At 36.4% G+C, this 19,687-nt stretch overlaps 1 protein-coding gene across 1 annotated transcript; it reads right to left on the reverse strand.

Annotated features, from left to right (window-relative positions):
• Positions 1 to 4,607: 4,607 nt before the first annotated feature.
• Positions 4,608 to 10,446, reverse strand: LOC128861835 (L-lactate dehydrogenase-like). The gene is made up of 3 exons (XM_054100209.1): positions 10,268 to 10,446; positions 5,149 to 5,992; positions 4,608 to 5,084 (listed from the first exon to the last, which is right to left on the reverse strand). Exons 1-3 carry the CDS (start codon positions 10,444 to 10,446, stop codon positions 4,893 to 4,895), a joined length of 1,215 nt encoding a protein of 404 aa, XP_053956184.1. The 3' UTR covers positions 4,608 to 4,892.
• Positions 10,447 to 19,687: the final 9,241 nt, after the last annotated feature.

The raw sequence follows: 19,687 nt of genomic DNA on the forward strand, positions 1-19,687 counted from the left end.
TAACCCCCTCAGGTACTGGGATATTCTGCTCCATCAGACTTAGCGGGGTAAAGCCATTATCTGCCATAGCAATAGCTTTAAATAGATGGGACTCGCTGCTTAGAAAATATGTACGTAACTTCAAAGTTTGTGACAAGTGTAGGCGCGCTATATTAATGATTCCTCTCCCACCAACGTTTCGAAGAAGCGATATTCTTTCCACAGCGCTTTGAGGGTAATGGCTTTGGAACTTTGTGAAAGTGGTGCGTATCAGCGTTTCAATCCGAAGGATGTCTGTCTGAGACCATTTTATTACTCCGAACGAGTATGTCAAAAGGGGTATGGCCCAGGTATTGATTGCCTTGCATTTATTTCCACTGTTCAGACTAGTTTTTAATATAGCTTTCAGTCGTGCCTCAAATTTTTTAATGAGGTTTTGCTTTACTAGCGTGTGGTTGATTCCTTTAAGTTGCAGAAATCCTAAATATTTATAAGATTCGCTGCTATGCAAGTTGTCTATAATAATATTTTGGTCTACTGCGTAGTTTTCTTCGGATTCATCAAGCTGACCTCTAATCAAATGTATTATTTTGCACTTATCTGGTCCAAATTCCATTCCCACGTCATCGCTAAAAGCTTTAGTGGCATCTATCAGCTCATATAGCTTATGCTTTTTGTTTGCGTACAGTTTCAAGTCGTCAACAAACAGAAGATGGTTGAACGTGTGCTCTCTTACTTCAGTTTTGAGTATAAAGCCATTTTGTTTAAGTGTGAGAAGCCTGCTAAGTGGATTGAGACCAATGCAGAACCATAACGGGCTTAAGGCATCCCCTTGGAATATACCACGTTTGATTGAAATCTGTTTCGAAACAGTTCCATTTAGAACCAGTTTTGTATTCCACTTGCTCATTAAGCGGCCCAAGAGGGCAACAGTGGCAGCATCGATTTTGTATATTCTTAATATCTCTAATAGGTAATCATGCGGCATTGAATCAAAAGCTTTTTTGTAGTCAATAAACGCGACGCTTAAATTCCGCCTTCTTCTCAGAGCTACTCCTGTGATAACAGTGTCTATAATAAGCTGATCTTTACAGCCCATTGTGCGCTTCCTGCAACCTTTCTGTTCTTCACATAAAATGCTGTTACTTTCACAGTGTTCATATATTCGGTTAGCGATAATTTTCGTCAAGAGTTTGTATGTCGTGCTCAAGCAAGTAATTGGGCGGTATTTTGCTGGATCAGCAGATGGTGCGTCCTTTGGAAGAAGATAAGTTACTCCGGCAGTGAGAAATTCTGGGATAGCAGCTATATTTTTCAGTAGCTCGTTGTAGCATCTTGCGAGTGCTTCGTGCATTACTGAGAGCTTTTTAAGCCATATGTTGTGTAGCTGGTCTAGGCCAGGGGATTTCCAGTTAGCTGAAGTACATATATTATTCTTTATTTCTTCTGCTGTTATGTCGTAGAAGTGCATTGGTGCAACGTTATCCGCTTTTTCTTTTTCTTTGGCTAACCAATTCGCATCAGCATTGAAGAGTTTTGCTTGTGCCCATATTTTCTCCCAAAACTGCTCTAACTCTTGTTGTTGTGGATATAATGTCTGAGATTCTGCATTGCTGTTTTGTTGCAGATTTCTATAAAAGCTTTTTTGATTTTTGTGGAAAAGCTGGTTTTCCTTCCGCCTCTGATTACTTTTGAGGTATCTTCTTAATCGCTTTGAGTAAGCGGCGAGTTGCTGTACTTTCCTATCAATTATCTCTGATAATTGGTCAAGACCCACAGTCTGAGGCTTAAGCGGCGCGATGATACTAGATACATGCCTTAACAACCTTTTAGATTTAGCCCCATTTTTAAATGAAGTAAGCCTCCCTATAGATTCTCTTAGACCGGCAATTCGTGTTTCGAGTCTTCTTTGCCACCTGGGGACTACTGGCGTTTTTTGCGTTGTTTTATTTTTAAATGTCTGTACCTTTGGGTGCTTCCCCAGTAATCGTACAGTAGTAAGAGCAGAAACATAAAAGAGAGTGTTAACATATTCCAAGTTGGTGCTATTGGCGACATATGCCGGCAGAATTTTCGAGTTAAGTGTTTTAACCACTTCGTTTAATTTTTCCGATTCGCCTAATCGGGGTATCCTTGGTCTTAGCAAAGGATCCATACCTTCATAATTCGCCAGATAATTAAGGAAAATATCTTTCACCTCCCGTTCTTCATTAGTTTCTGGACCATCGCTTTCAATACTTTCATAGATCAAGTCATTTTATTTTATTTTATTTTATTTTATTTTATTTTATTTTATTTTATTTTATTTTATTTTATTTTATTTTACTCTATGTTATTTGCTTTTCTTAAGTTATTTTTCTAAATAAATTTTGTTTGCTGCTTCACAAAGTGAATACCACCAATATTTATAATTTTATTTGCAGTAAGTGCATTGAAATTCACAGACACTCCGTTCAATATTGATTTAAAAATGTTTAAATTTTTTCACTTCCTAATTGCAGGCACATGTACGCATATATATGCACATAGGTACATATATACTACAAATGTAGGTATATAGAATCTACCTAAAAAGAGCATTCTACATATATTAAAATCAAACTCGTACGCTTGCATTTAAATTCCCATCTAATTATAAACAATGCCCAGTATCTGTTTGCTTTTATATAAGTAAAGTTGAATCTTTTGCGTGCAATGAAGGCAATATGTTAGAATGTAAGTGTTTTTGTATGCTTGCATCATCCATTTCATGTATCTACAAATGTATTTACACTTGCTCATACATACTTGTAAATATTTTACGCTTTCGCTTTTTTGTTAGTATTTTCTTACCACGCGATCGTCGTCACGTTTACATTTGCCGGTTTTGCACTACTATTCGCCTTTAAACATCTGACGCATTGCTTGCATACAGTAAAGCTCATTGAGCTGCACAGTAAAAATAATATTCAATACTTTTCACAAAATAATCGTTCGAAGTATTTAATGATTGATATCCTAAATTATCCTAAATTCTAAATTATCCCGGAGAAAGTGAGTAATTTTACGCATTTGGGGGAAAAACATAAATCTCCTCCTCGACTCTTGAAGGTAAAATAAAATTAGCGAGCAAAATATTAATTCGCGTATATTGCCCAATCAAGAGAACTTCAGTTCATATCCGACAATTCAGAGGTTGGTGAAAAAATTCGAAGAAACTGGTTCTGTCGAGGATAGAAAAAGAAGTGGCAGACCAAGAATTGGACGTTCTGTTGAGAATATTGCTGCTGTATCGCATAGAGTTGCTGAACAACCTTAAACATCGCTATATCGACGTTCTCAACAATAGGCATTCACGAATCAACTGTTTCGCGGATTTTACCTGTAGACGTGCTCATGATGGTCATTTAAATGAATTAATTGTCACATGTAATTATTAAGAGCCGTGCTTTGAATACAAGTTTCGAAACAGGAAAGAATCTAAAGTTTTACATATTTTACTTTGAAACAACATCTAGAGGCGTGTTTTGGAATATCGTCTATAATAAGTAATTTCCTTTCTATTGCTTTTCTGAACTTGCCTTTCCACTCACATGACCCATAGTCAAGAAGAGCATTGTAAAGTGCGATAGTTAGTGAGTGACTTAATGCTTTATCTTTTGCCTTAAGAATATTATACAATTTTTGGCTCTTTAGTTAGAGCTACCCATCATGAAACAAATACTTCTGCTTGAGTGATAAATACTATTATAATGACCAACCAGCTATAGATTTCCCTTTAAATATATAGGGAAGCATGAATGAGAAAATTGTCCAATTTTGAATTAATGGGTTGCTTTATTAACCTTTGAATGTAACTCCAAAATCCAGAACATCATGCGCGCAAGGAACCTACAAATAGTTTATTATATCAGGAACCAAAGCTTCTAATTTTGCGAGATGAATAAACTTTCGCACTTGATTTACTTACCAAAATTTTAATTTTTACAAATGCATACATATGTATTTGAAATAACGATATCGTTATATCTTACTACATACCTATGTATATTCGTGAAGGTCCAGTGTCAGCGTCAGCGTGGTGACACATCAAACTCCATCTGTAGAGTGTCTTTGGTATTCGTAGGCCGTTTCCATTCTTTTCGGGTTTCATATGGTAGGCATTCCTGTTCACCCATAGTGCGCCAAGAAAAGCCGACACCTTTATATGCATCGTTCTTTTTTTACTATCGATATCGATAACTATGGTTTGAGATTTGAGAATGGCAAACTGTGTTGACCTTTCTGTTCAGTAAAGTTAGACAAGTCATAATGAATCATTTGACGCCAGAATAACTTTTCCAAATTGTGGAAATTTACTTTGGAAAAACTAAGTCTGTTCGTGAAGTTCATAAAGCGAAGTGTTGAAGAGGACGCCGAAATGTTGATTTGTCGTCCTTTTCTACTTGTTGGCCTTTTACTTTCGGCTCTCTAGAATACAGCTCTTGCAAGAGTTGAAGCCAAATTATCATAATATCGCCGTTTTTTTGCTGATTGGGTTCACTTAGATTTATGGGAAAAAGTAGTCGCAAATTGGACTGATCGAATGGACTATGTAATCGTACCCGGGGCGCAAAATGCCAGATGTCATATTCAAAAAAGAAATGTAATGAAGTTATTTCTGTGTTTGTATTATCATTTCAATTTCAAAGCCGATATAAGTATAATATGTATTATTCTTTTGAAAAAAGTTGAACTCATTCATCCTTCGTCGACCTCTTAATAAATATAAAAATCTATACGAATGGTTTTTAACAATTTGATTTCTTTACACATTTGATAATTTTTTGTATTCAAATTAAATTAGCATAAAATAACATATTAGTACGACTAATAAGTAGGAACTAACACTATTGATTTTGTATATCGTCTACAGTTGACACAAATTTTTCTTTTCATTTCTTCTTCTTGTTTTCCGCTGACTTCTCACTAATAGATTTTGTCGCCTTATCCAAAATTTCAGCAGATTTGCATAAGTTTTTTTGTTCCATCTCGCTTAGCTGTAGATTCACAAAAGATGTTATGCCATTCGCACCAATAACCACCGGCAAAGAGAGGAATACATCCTGTTCGATGCACTGATGTTCCTAGAAATCAAATGAAAAATCCTTTTGCAGTCACCTTATTAAATGAATCAACGCCTAGATTTACTTTTGCTAAAGTGGAAACAGTGGCAACTTCGTTTTTGTTATCCAAAATCATTGAAGCAACAGATGCGGCAGTAAGTCCAATGGCCCAGTTAGTGTAACCTTTGCCCGCAATCACTTCATAGGCCGCTTTGACAACTTGTTTGTGTATCTCATTCCATCCATCTGTGTCACCTTCACTGCCTATACATTTGTTAAGGTCAGAGAATCGCACACCACCCACACTAACGCCGCTCCATACCGGCACCGAGCTATCGCCATGTTCACCTATTATATAACCCTGTACGGAACTGGCTGAGACACCTAAACGTTGCGCTATGAAGTATCGAAATCGCGATGTATCCAAGTGAGTACCCGTGGCAAAGACACGCTCCACAGGCAGGCCAGACAACTTCCACGCGGCGTAAGTCAAAACATCGCATGGATTAGTGATCATAACTATCACAGTTTTGGGCGAATATTTGACAAGTTGCGGTACTATTTGACTTAAAATATCGACATTTGTTTTCAGTAAATCCAATCGAGTTTGACCCTCCTTTTGACGTGCGCCAGCTGTCACAATACACACAGCCGAATCTTTTGAGCTTTCATAATCCTTACTGGCAATTACTTTGGCATCCCTTAAAAACAGCGAGCCGTGTTGTATATCTTTGGCCTCAGCATTTACTAATTTTTCATTGGCATCTATTATACACACTTCATTTGAGACATTTTGCGCCAATATACTAATTACAGTTGCTATGCCCACTTGACCGCTGCCCACAACAGTGACTTTGCGCTTACTTTTTGTTGCAGGTTTGGCAATTTGTTCTATCAGCTTTTCTTTGACAAAATCAGTTGCATATGTCCTGAAAGAGAAAAAAGTTGATATTTGTAAAATTTATTTTTTGAATGTTCTTAAGAAAGGTGGTACGATTAATTCGGTGATAAAAGGCATGTTTTCAAGAACTTTGTTTGGCGATAGAGATAAATTTACTTCATTGAGTCAACGTCCTTACTTATTTTCTTATTATTTTTATTACTTTTATTCTATTTATTTATTTATTAAAAATATAATTATAAATAATTGTATTACATTATGGAAGGTACTAGCAGCTGAGACTAAAGGTCTAAAGTAATAACCGATTTTTCACTTAATTATAAAAAATTTTTCACTTAATTATATTATAAAAAATTATTAGAATAAAATTGAATTGTGTAGGAAATCAATAAGTAAAATTATACATAAATTATAGTCCAATTTGACATATAAAATGGCTGATCCAGATGCAGGTTATATAAAGGGTTTTTCAATTGGCGCGGGTCGATTTTAGCGCCCTGTGGCAGCCATTTTGTTTTGGTGACATCTGTCAAATCTTTTGTTTATTATTCAGTTGTTTATACCAAATCATCATGGCAAGTTACACGATTGAACAGCACGTTCAAATGATAAAACTTTATTATCAAAATGAGTGTTCATTAACGCAAACGTTGCGCGCATTGCGCCCATTTTTCGGTAGACGTGGTGGCCCTTCCAATTTCTTATGGCCCATATTGAACCATATGGAGCTAGACGACATGTGGTTCCAGCAGGACGGCGCTACGTGCCACACAGCAAACGCCATTTTATTCCATTTCAACATCTACCCGCCCTTATTGAAAAACCCTTTATTTTCACTTAGAAGAGGATGGCTACGCCTCTTCTAGCGAGTTTTATGGCAATCGACTTGGTGGTAAATATCCAGCTGTGTGTGAACAGGAGACCAGTCCTAAGAATGAGAAAATGAATTATTTTCTTTAAAGCCCTCAATGTATAGTAAATGAAGTTCCTGCCTTTGGCATACCAATAGTTCTTGATGTCTAAAAATTGCACTTGGGATGTGTTTTTCTTTGGGTACAAGAGTAGCTGGTAATGAAATTAGATGGAGGAAGTTCCCAGGATTGAAATTTCGATTGAAAAGTTAACATGGGTATTATGGAAATGTCAAATTCGGCGGTTTCTTCCACAGCTCTGTGTACATATGTATGTATATATTGTAATATAGCTGATACGTGCCTCAATCTTGTGGTTCTTTTAATGACATTTTTTAAGTCATTGTTGATAATTGGGTTACTAGAACAATATGTAAATCCTTGGAATTAGACGGAGTGTAATATACAGTCCAACTTCGGCTAAAATATTTCGGGTATTATTAGTATTATTGTTGGGTAAGCTGGCGAATCTCGAAGACTGTTACGAACGTCTGATTGGTAGACTGTTTACACGTTCGCGAGTATGGCTTTTGAACCCTGTTCATATATTGATAGACCGTTATCAATGCTTGATATTATTAACGTTTTTGTTAGATTTAATACAGAATTTAAGGAACATTACTGTATTCGAAGCAAAGTATTTAATGTGATTTAATCTATTATTAAGTTTACTTTTTAGGTATTTACAATGTTTGCAATATTTGAACAATTTGGTATTTTTAAAACCCTCATTGAGGGTAGTAGTTTTAAAAATTTAGTGTTATAACTCGCAACAGAATTATCTGAAACAAAATGCATTTGTTAAGGAAGATGCTGAGAGCAGTTGTTTGTTTTTCGATGCTTAAATTTTTCGTAATATTTGGAAGCTGAAAAATTGATTTTTATTAATTCTTTAAAAATATCCTAGAGATTTCTTATGAATTACAAGTATGTGAAAATGCTGCGCGAAGTTTCAAAATGGAAAATAACAAATTCCACAAAAACCTTTTAAAGTTTTGCAGGTATATGTTAGAAACCCGACCTGAAACAACGGGCGCTTAAATACTCACAACTTCGCAAATTTTACACCGATCGGCTAGAAATTTTGGTTTATCTATTATTATATTTTATTTATTTATTCTGAAACCAATAAACAATTAAAAAAAAAATGAAAAATTATTTCCCAAAAAAACTTACTAAATTTAGATAATGACATTGAAGGTATTTTAAGCTCTACAGTCTTTTTATGCGATATCGAAAGCTTGGCATGTCGTCATATTCGTTTTATTTAAAACTTCAAATTCATATACATATTCGTACATACGAGGTGTGTGTGGGAGAGAAGTTTGTTCCAAAATTGTTGACTTTTGAACAAAAACAACGTGGCATGAGCATCGCTCAGAAATTGTTGAATGGCGTCAACGATGATCCAGATTTGCTTTAAAGGGTCATAGCTGGTGACGAATCATGGGTATATGGTTATGACATCGAAACCAAAGCCCAATCGTCCCAATGGAAGAGTCCAGGAGAGCCAAAAATCGATAGCAGAAATTCGCTGAACACGCAAAACACTTGTCTTATTTATGTCTCTCACAAACATGCCGTGAACATATCTTCGAGACGAATGTACCAAGAAAAAAAAAATAATAATAGAGAGTCCAATGTACGTAGCCCGCGGAATTTGAAACCTTCATCTTTTTGTTTTTAGCACACCTCGCGTATAGATATGGCGTTTACACCCTTTATTGGGTGTATTGGCGAGCTCCTCTTCCTATTTGTGGTGTGCGTCTAGATGTTTTTCCTCAAATGGAGGGACCTATAGTTTTATGCCACTTCCAAACGGCAGATATTTTATATTTTTCCATTCTTGTCCGCTTTTTAACAGTTTCCAAGCTGTTCTGCACGATGAATTTCTTGTAAACCCTTAGTACCAAATATTTTGACAATTTAATATTGAACATGTTGAACCTAATTTGCAGTATCGTCTATATAAGTATCTAGTGACACGCATATAAATCTTCATTTTCGCTTTCATCAGAGACTAGAACACCATCAGCACAATTCCACAGGTGAATATCTGTCGTTCCAACAGAAGTAAATGACTCAACACTGTGTACACTAGATGACAGTTTTTCACCCCACTCTTTGAGTAAACGTATTCCGAAGCTTTTGTTTTTTAAATTTATTCATATAACCATCGCAGGCAAAAAATTGCCCTCTTGTAAAACTTAGAATGAAACTTTTTCGCTTTTTAAGACGACACTACTAAGAGGAATATGGTTTTAACGTTGAGTCTTAAACATTTGTAGAAAGCCTGCCCCATTATAAGAAATTTACTTTCTTTCAGGGCTTTACGCACTGATTTCGTTCGATGCGATTTTTTATTTTATGTATTCCTAGACTTTAATTTCTTTTATTTTTATTTCTTTTTATTTTTATAGTAAACCGATGACTTCGGAACTCTCTATTTCGCGAAATTTTGGTATTTTAATATTAATATTAATATATTTTTTTGTATGTTAAAAACTGTTGCGTCTGTTTTCGGTATTAAAATTTAACAAATGAGATGGTTTTTTTTATTTGCAGGTTATGGTGATAGTTACACTCATATAGATACATTTTTTTCATCCCAGATACGAGAAAGAGCTATAGTCTCACTTACCGTTCATACCCTTTTTATGAGCGGTCATCCTCAGCACCAGTTTTCATATAACCATCATTTTTGTTTTCTTGTTATGAAAATATTTTTGTATGTTATTTAATTATTAAATGTCATTGCTAATTTTGTCCTCCTAAATAAACAATTCGAAAAATTCCTTAAGTTCAGAGGTGGTCTAACTCCGCTCTACGAGCTCTTAATCATTGGAGGGTCTAAAATCTGTTGAATACTTTTTAGAAGCGTAGTATACCATACAGTGACAACAATGGGTTAAGCAACACGCTTCTGCCGACATCTGCCGAATAATAATTGTGGCTTCCAAAGCAAAGTCAACAACTATTGCTGCAACACCTACCATAAATGTTACTAATAGCCGCTAGATGTCACCGCACATAGTTGATGTTGAGCTTAGCGCTATGCGTCTTTACATACGTGAGTATTATTTTACACGTCATATCTCCCCGCCACACGCCTTAAAAAGAGAAAGCACAACCATTAGAAATACTTATTAGAAAATTGTTATCTACAACTTCTGCTATTTTTGCGGATAAGAACCGGACTCTAACCGAAAATATTTGACTGGTTGTAAGGGGACCAAAAGTGAGGCTCAAGGCTGATTCATATGAGTTGAAGTTACGAGTACTGGTGGAGCTGATGGGTTACTTTCTTCCGTGATTTGATGGTTTGAATGTCAAAATGATATTTTTTGTTATTACTTTATTTTACTTTATTGTTACTGTATTTGGCTCCTTACATTTCGATTGAAATTTTCACATTCAAACCGCCAAATTGCAAAAACCAAATACATGCAAATCTTGGTTTTTCTCCAGTTACTTCACCTTGTATGAATTCGCCATCTTGAACCAATTTAGCCTTCAATGCCAAGAATGACAAAATATAAAATTGCGCCTTGCGAGTTCGTTGTGACGTCATTTATTCAAATAAACAGACAAAAAGAAGCGGAAGAGTAAGCGAAAGCAATGCAAACTGTCAAACATAAGAAATTACAAACTCACACGCACTTTCTTGTTATGGCGTCATCGGCATAAAAATTTCAAATCACAATATTAACAAGCCATTTACTGAATATTTATAAACAAGTCTTTTTCTTTTGGGTGCTAATCCTCAGCGCTGATGCCATTCGGTTGTCAAAATCGCGAAAAATAAAGTAGCGGTTTTCGCAAGGCACCACCTTCTGTATTCTGTATATTGTGGACAAATCTATAAAAGGTGGTGTTATTAAAGCAGATAATTTCTTCATTCTCATTTCTCCATTCGTCTGAATTTTTCAGAAAGCATCCAACACCGAGTGTTTGCAAGCAAGGGGAATGTGTCGGCAGATAAAGCGTTTTTCAGTAAGAGCGCTTCAACTTTTGAACTTTTTTAAATAAAACACAAACGGTTTGACTTTTTTAACTAATTTTTTTTTATTATCGAGTCTGAATATATACATTTAAGTATGAAATTTGATTTCTTTTGCATGACCACCGCGTGCACGTTTTACGAAGTCCAATCGTTGAACCCAATTTTCGACCACTCTTTTGCATAAATCGGCCGAAATTCCAGCAATTTCGCGTTCAATATTGGCTCTGAGCTCACAAATCGTCGCCGGCTTGTTACTGTAGACCAATGACTTCACATAACCCCAAGGAAAATAGTCTAGAGGCTTCAAATCACACGAGCGCGGCGGCCATTCGACCGGTCCATTTATGGAAATAATGCGCTCATCGAACTTACTCTTCAACAAATCAATTGTAGCGTGTGCTGTGTGGCTTGTGGCCCCGTCTTGTTGAAACCACATGTCGTCTAAGTCCATACTATTCAATTGCGGCCAAAAATAATCGTTTATCATGTCGCGGTATCGATTTCCATTCACAGTAACGTGGCGATCGTTCTCGTCAACGAAAAAATATGGGCCAATTACGCCGCCGGCATGTAAACCGCACCAAACAGTGATTTTTTCGGGATGCAACGGTGCCTCATGAATCACGTGTGGATTGCTTTCTGCCCAGTAAAGCATATTTTGCTTGTTGACAAAGCCATTGAGCCAAAAGTGAGCTTCATCACTGAAGATGATTTTTTGGAAAAAATCTGGATTAAAGTAGCAGCAACAGAACGATTATTATCATAAAAAATTTGCACGATTTGCAATCGTTGCTCAAGTGTGTAGCGTTACATGATGAAATGTATACTAATGAAGTTTACAAATGACAAGCGAAAAATAAAAAATATTGTGTCGTTCGCCCTCCCTATCGGAAAAAAGTTGAAGCGCACCTACTGAAAAACGCCTTACTTAAATTTACGTTCTAAAAAATTTTTTACATATCCTTAAAGGATTATATTAACATTTACATTTTACAGGTATCTGCCCCCTTAAAACCTGAGGTAAGAAGATATCCATTTTTCATATCCCCGGGGCCCTTCTACACCTTTCTGGCGTGTGGCAGTCACCGTAACCTAACCTAACATACATCGTAACATAACAGCATGGGCACAAAAGACCATGATTGCACTGTGACCTCATGTACCTCCACCTCCAGTAAATATAACATAACAGCATAAAAAATCCATTTTTTTAAATGGTATTGATGTGATAGTCCTTTGTCGAGTAGACCCCAAATGCGGTGGGAAGAATCACAGATGCGTCTACCCCGATGGCTATAGCCGTGAACGTCACTAGTCCGCTTCTGCTGTAATCTCCTGCTTTAAATTTGCCTATTCTGATCGATTTCAAAAACCAGTCGCATTGTTAGGCTCATATGTTTCCCCACTAGAAACAATATTAATCGCGGTATGGAGGAGGTTTTGCGCCGTTTTGTAACCATGCTGATAAATTGTATGTATAAATTATATATTGCCAAATTGGTTAATAACCAAGTAGTACGAGCATAAAACACAAAAGGCACTTTTCATGCTTTCAAGTTGTGTTTCGGAAAGCTGTGGCTGTGGCTGTGGTTCAGAGGAACATAGATCTATGTAATGGGCCGATTCCTATTTAATATATGATTTCAAATAAACTTTATAACTTTTATCTAAAATATATTTACTTACATTCTACATTTTAATCACCATTTTTATTTAATTTTAGAACTTTGACTTAATTTGCAAATATTTTTTTTCGTGTTTATTTTTACTTTGCGATCAGCTTTTTGTTCACTTGCAAATTCTTACATATAAATAAAAATGATATTTATTTATTTATAAAAATGAGAAACAACAATACAATTGTTATTGCACAGCAAAAAAAGGAGCACTGGCTGCCAGGACCTTCGGCTCACCGGTATGAAAAAAAGTATGTGAGAATAAGAAACATTATATAAGGGAGAATGGGGAGTTTTGAGACGGGTTTTGTTTTTGGACCCGTATTACTCAAAATCTTAGTATTCTGCATATGTCAACGATGGAATCTTTAGTCAATGAATACTGGAAGCTATTGGTATGGCCTATTTAACAAAACTACAATTTTCCTTAAAATTAAAATTGTATATAATCATATAAAATATAATACAAAATACAAAAATGTGGGGAGTTGTGAGACACCATGGTTTAAATCAATAAAAATGACTTATTTTAGTTGTTAGTTCTTTATTAAGATGAAAAATAAAAAAGAAAAGACAATTGTTATAAAAAAGTGTATAAAATATGCAATGCCATCAATCTGATGATTCGCAGTGAGAACATGTATAATAACCAGTTCGTAAATTGGCGCACTTTAGGTGCACATCTCGATCGCATACATTGCAATGAATGGAGTTGTTTCTGCTTAACTTAAAACAATAGAAACTCAAATTTAACCAAAAATTTCATGATATATATACAAACAATGCATGAATATTGCGAGGTACTTATGAAAGATGCGTTAAAACGTCGAAAAAAATGGTGTCTCACAACTCCCCACATTTGTTGTCTTACAACTCTCCAAATCGTTTTTTCATAAATGGCCGCGTAGTCATAAACACATCGAACGTTCATGCCCAAGTGAATGTGTAAATTCAAAGCTAATAGGACAATTAATAATTTGTGTATATTAACATTTGCAATTCGCTTCAACAACTGATCGAATGTATCGCAAAACAAATGATGAAAAAAACTTACCGAGAAGTTCCAAAACACAGTAACTGGAGAGACGCGTCGAATGCGTGTAAATATGACCAATGCTAGCTGAAAAGTGAGATCGCATCGAGAACACTTGTTGACACTTAAAATCGAATGTAAACAAATGAATAATGCCGAACGGTAACAATGTCTCACAACTCCCTGTGTCTCACAACTTCCTATTCTCCCCTAATATAAAATGTATAGGAAACTACTGAGTTGAGATAGCAGTTAAATTGCTAACAATACGTTACTTAGAGCTATAGCTACAGGGAGTTAAATTACTTTACGAAGATCCGTTAGGGTTAGATATTTGGCTATTTTCTCAATGTTTTCGGGTGTAGTGGTTTTTAAGAGATCAAGGGCGTTGTCGCAGTTTAATATGTTGCTTCAGATTGACGTGAACTGTGGACATTCGTTGAGCAGGTGTGTGATGGAGAGTGTTGACGCAGGACAATACTGACATGATGGGGGCTGATACCAGATAGCCTATACGAATGTGTGGCTATGGTATGCCCTAAGCGTAGTCGAATGAAAACTTTGATATCGTTGCATCGGCATGATGATGGGTATTTGGGTGCATTTCTATCACCATTAATTTGCGTGTAGTGGTGTCGGATGGATTTCCATTCCATCATTTGTTTTATACGCTGTTGTGAAGAAATTGAATTATGCAAGTCCCTCTTGTCGAGGAACTGAAAAGAGATTAAAGGTTCTTTACCGGCGAGCTTGGCACGCAGAAATAAAAATTTATCTACCAAAAACTAGCAACTTCCCCACAAATTCATATAATAGGACTATGAATAAGTTCGTGCGGTTTTTTTTCGAAATTTTAAACTTTATTGACGTAAAATGGTTACAAATTTAATATTCAAAATATTGTCCATCGCTTACTACTACTTTTTCCCATCTTTCTGGCAATTCACGGATTCCCTTTGTGAAAAATTCGGTCGGTTTTGCCGCAATCCACGAATCGATCCATTTTTTGACTTCATCGTAATTACGGAAGTGCTGGTCAGCCAGGCCATGTTGCATCGATCGGAAGAGATAGTAATCGGATGGCGCAAGGTCTGGACTATACGGCGGGTGGGGTAGGACATCCCATTTGAGCGTTTCTAAGTATGTTTTGACCACTTGTGCAACATGTGGCCGAGCATTGTCATGTTGCAAAATAACTTTGTCGTGTCTATCGGCGTATTGCGGCCGTTTTTCTCGCAGTGCTCGGCTCAAACGCATCAATTGTCGTCGGTAGACATCCCCCGTAATCGTTTCATTCGGTTTCAGTAGCTCATAATACACAACACCCAGCTGGTCCCACCAGATACACAGCATAACCTTCAGGCCATGAATATTCTGCGCCGGCGTCGATGTTGAAGCATGGCCAGGGTATCCATACGTTGCCCGACGTTTTGGATTGTCGTAATGGACCCACTTTTCATCGCCAGTCACAATTCGATGCAAAAAACCCTTTCTTTTGTGCCGTTGAAGCAGTTGTTCGCATGCCATAAAACGGCGTTCAACGTCTCTTGGCTTCAATTCATACGGCACCCAATGGCCTACCTTTCGGATCATTCCCATGGCTTTTAAACGTTTGGAAATGGTTGATTGATCAACTCCCAAAGTTTTTGCAACCTCTTCTTGCGTTTGAGCCGGATCTTGATCGAGCAATTCCTCCAATTCGGTATCCATGAACTTTGGCGGCGCACCCTCGCGTTCTTCGTCTTCCAAGCCAAAATCACCACTTTTAAAGCGTGCAAACCACTTCTGGCACGTTCGCTCAGATAGAGCATGCTCACCATAAACTTCCACCAAGATACGATGACTTTCGGCTGCTTTTTTCTTCATATTAAAATAATGAAGAAGAATTCCCCGCAAAAACACATTATTTGGCACGAAATTCGACATTTTCAAGTGTGGTAAAAATATTGTTGTTTACGCTTCAAATAAAAAACTTATACTGACGTTTGTGCCTTACGACAGTAGCTCTCCAATGAATGTTTGGAAATGTGGATCGATGGAATAATAATCAAGTTACGCCATCTGTTGTAAAACCGCACGAACTTATAAATAGACCTATTATTATTTTGCTCTCTCCTTTCCCCTACTTCGCAAGTTTTTTGGATACGTGAACACAAAAACCTGATAATTTGTAAAAACTTATTTGTAGTTATTGTTTTATTGTAGTATTGTTTTTATTTTTTATTGCTATTCACGAGCGAAATTCCTCTACAAAGCTGTTCTCTTTCTTGTTTATTCAATTGTTACGCCACAGACAAAAGTACTCTCACGAATGTCGCAATCTAGAATCTATCCGACATCAAGTAGCAATATCTATTATATCAATATACCCTACGACCCGAAAGTACCGGGAATGTTTAAATAAAACAAAACAGAGTTAAATTTCAGGCAAATTTATTTTATCTCCTTCTAAATATGACCCGTCTGAAGCAACACACATGTGCCAACGTTTAACCCAGTTATCCATGCATCCCTGGTAGGCCGACAAAGGGATGGCCTTCAGCTCGTTCGTCGCATTCTCTTTGATCTCCTCTATCGACTGAAATCTTCTTCCACGAAGTGGTAACTTCAACTTGGGAAACAAAAAGAAGTCGCACGGGCTCATCTCAGGTGAATGCGGTGATTGCCTGATGGTATTTACTTGGTGTTTGCTCAAATAATCCAGCACAATTTGGACACGGTGCTATGGCGCGTTATCATCATGCAAAATCCAAGAATTGTTTGCCCACATTTCCGGCCGGCCAGGCAGACACTAATGATCCAATGGTGCTAAAAAGTGACAGATGTGTGTCTTACAGTCCTGCCAACATAAGAAAAAAATTTGGACCGGTTTCCATGTGCGCGGTTCCTTTAAATTAAACCTTCCCGGTACTTTTTGATCACAGGGTATATGTTATGTATATGTATGTATGTATGTCTTATTATATTTTATATTATTTGTATGTATTTTCTCTTCACTTTGCTTAAATTTAACTATACAACTTTTACATTAGATTCCTTGTTATTGATGCATAACATAATAGAGACGCTTTCTGAAATATCTGCACTCCAAAGAAAAAAATAAAAACATCAATATAACATTCCCTCGGCCGCTCACTGGCTGCTTCGTGGCAACATCAAACAGAAGCGTCGATTAATGCTAATTTGCATAAACATTCATTCAACATTTTTCAACCAACAACCGCTGATTATACGGCGCTGAATGATTTGGCTGTTATTGTGGATTTATTAATCATGTTGGTGTTGTTGTTGTAAAAAGCACCAACCTTTTACGATTTTGAGATATGTACATCTTTGCCTTTAGTTCGATGACTGCATTGTGGATTCGGCTGATGTTGTTGTTGCTGTTATTATTACAGCAACGTATTCATCTGCAAGTCGTTTGCATTTTGTTGCTGTTATTTAGGCAGTTGCTTTTATGCATCTAATTTTGGTTGATCACTTAAAAGGGTTCTTTCACGGCATCAGCAGTGCAGATCCTTAACATAAAACGCCACTACAATAACAACAACGTTGTCGTTGTGCTTCAGTGGTAACAACGACGAATAATCGACAATAAAATGAAATTTTGCCAAAATAAAGTTGTTGTTAGTGTTTTGTGTAGTTGTTGCTCTTGTTGTTACAACAGTAGGGCCTGCTGATGGCACTGCCGCACTGCTACTGCTGGAAGTAACGCGTAAGCTGGGATTTTGTAGATTGCCTTTTGAAGCATTGCTTCCTTTGTCTCAACACTGTTTTGGGTGTTTCATGCACGTTTTTTGTTGTATTTTTTTTTGTTGTCTTTTAGTTTTATCGATTATAAATGCATCAAACAATGGATGACTTAGCCCAGCAGCGCTGCAACTTAACAACTTAATAATCCGCTAAATCTGCTAGACTCTAAATGCATTGCACGAAGAGACGGATGGCTAAGATATTTCAAAGGCTTCCCTTTTTTGGGCGAATCATGCTTACAAGATTTCGGACAAAATATTAAGGAAACGTGAGTTTCAAAACCGGCACTTAGAACAAGCCATTGGCGGGTTAAATATGTGTTGTACATGGCAAGAGGGGAAGGGCGAATTTGGGAGAGAAATTGAGAGTGGATTGGTGGTAAACTAATTCTTGGAAGAGCTGTTCTAAAAGGAAGGAAATTTTTAAAAGATGTTTTTCTGATGTTTAGTCGAGCTGCTCCTCCAGTTTGTGTTGTTCGTCTTGATGTGTTTCCGCAAATGGAAGAACCTACAGTTTTAAGGCGGCTCTCAACGACATTCGGCTACGGCGCCCGCTTAGTCTTAGTAATAAAGGCTACTTTAGCAGGTGATTCGATGATTGAAAAGATGAAGTAATATTTTAAAGTATTTTTCCTGCCTTCAACTGACAATTCGTATCGTCCATTAAATAAACGAAAAAAGAACTTGAAGCAAAAAAGAAAAAAATACAATACAAATGGGGAGGGGCGCATAGCGTATTTTTAATTACAAACTGGTTTTTAAAAATTGAAGGTATAACTCAAATATCTGCAGAATACTCAAAAGTCTTACCTTCAATAATATATGTAGGTATTGGCTAATTTATGATACGATTTTATTGACCAACTCACAATTTCATTTTATTTTATATACTAGCATGAACTTTGCTGCTTTGTAGAGGATATTCCCATACAAAGTCGAGTTTTCTTTCACTCGAATTTCCACTCTCATAAGTCTTATTTGGGTTATAAATAAATATTTTTTTGAAGTCCGTCTGTGAAAAAAATGGTAAAATAACCCTAATATTTTTTTGTAGCCAATCGGAGAAAAGGTAATAAGTCCCATATCTTCTTGGTAGTGAATTATTTTCACAAAATGTGCAAATACATTTTCGGTACTGTAGACCTTTGGGTGAATTATTTACGACTGCGTGTAATATATCAAATGATCTTCAAGTGAATGAAAGCTGGAACCTGCAATTCTAGCTGAAAGGGAGTCTAGATTTTATTGCGCACACGCTCTTGGCTATGTCTGCCACATTTTTGCTCTCTTGTGGTTACTAAATAACCAGGATTACACATGCAAAATATTTTAATATGATTTAATACAAATTTACTTATTATCACTTCAGTATAGAGTATTGGATTATTTGAAATAATGCTGGAAAGGTTCTTCTGTCAGCTCCTGCAGAACATATGCCTTTTCTTTTTCACAGTGTTAATAAAATCTTCTCTTAAAAAGCGATAGAGGTTACTTGTTATAAAATCTGGTCGAATAAGGAGAATTGGTCTAAAAGTGAGATGCTGTACTTAGGCTAAAAACTTCTTGGTAGACAACACATGGCACGCCGCTTCACAATTCGATTCGTGTTCTACTTATTTGTCTCAGTGTTGTATAATTGAATTTAGGAACACATCAACTTTTTCCATCCAAGACCTCGAATGCGAAAAAAGGTATACCGATTGGCTTACAGAAGTGGGAGAAGGATTCAATTTCAAAGAAAAGACTAACCGCTAATACTTGCCGGCGTTTGTCGTATACATACATACATACCTACTTTTTCTATAGCAGTTTTGGTCTCTTTATTTAATAGCTTCACGCCGTTTTCTCTGAATGCCAGTTTTTAAGTATTAAATTTTAAAATAAGTTGAATTCTACAAATTTGGTTGCTTAAATTAAGTTAAAAATTTATTTGTCCGAATGGGTACATTAAAGCGCTTACTTGCTTAGATCCTGATAAAAGCTCTTTAATGAGAACGACAGATTTTCGATTAGCAATTGTAGAGGTGCCGCGGGATGTCCTACCACTTTCCCACCACAATTTCTGTAATTGTGTATTACAATTTTCAATTTCATAGTGTTTTCGATTACAAAACATAAATGCAATGAAATTATTTTCTGTATTATGTGTTATGTATGTACGAACTGAGCTCACTGGAACTCGCATATGTGAGTTTAATATGCAAAGGGTGTTTTTTTCAGTGAAATATTACAAATGTAATTAGTAACTAGTAATTATTTCGGGCATAACAGCACGCGAGAGCAGCTGAGGTACGACAACCTGTAGCATTATTTTCGACTACTTTGGTTCCTCGCTGTTGGCGTACAAA

The sequence above is a fragment of the Anastrepha ludens genome, chromosome 4 (genome assembly GCF_028408465.1).
Source record: "Anastrepha ludens isolate Willacy chromosome 4, idAnaLude1.1, whole genome shotgun sequence".
Taxonomy (NCBI): Eukaryota; Metazoa; Arthropoda; class Insecta; order Diptera; family Tephritidae; genus Anastrepha; species Anastrepha ludens.

What these genes read in the sequence shown, in the direction of transcription:
- LOC128861835 (XM_054100209.1), bottom strand. Translation starts at nt 10,446, where the DNA reads ATGACGTCACAACGAACTCGCAAGGCGCAATTTTATATTTTGTCATTC. An exon ending in GTGAAAATTTCAATCGAAAT is followed by an intron (nt 5,993 to 10,267) that starts GTAAGGAGCCAA and finishes TTTCTCTTTCAG; the next exon opens with GACATATGCAACTGATTTTG. An exon ending in CTGTTTCCACTTTAGCAAAA is followed by an intron (nt 5,085 to 5,148) that starts GTAAATCTAGGC and finishes TTTGATTTCTAG; the next exon opens with GAACATCAGTGCATCGAACA.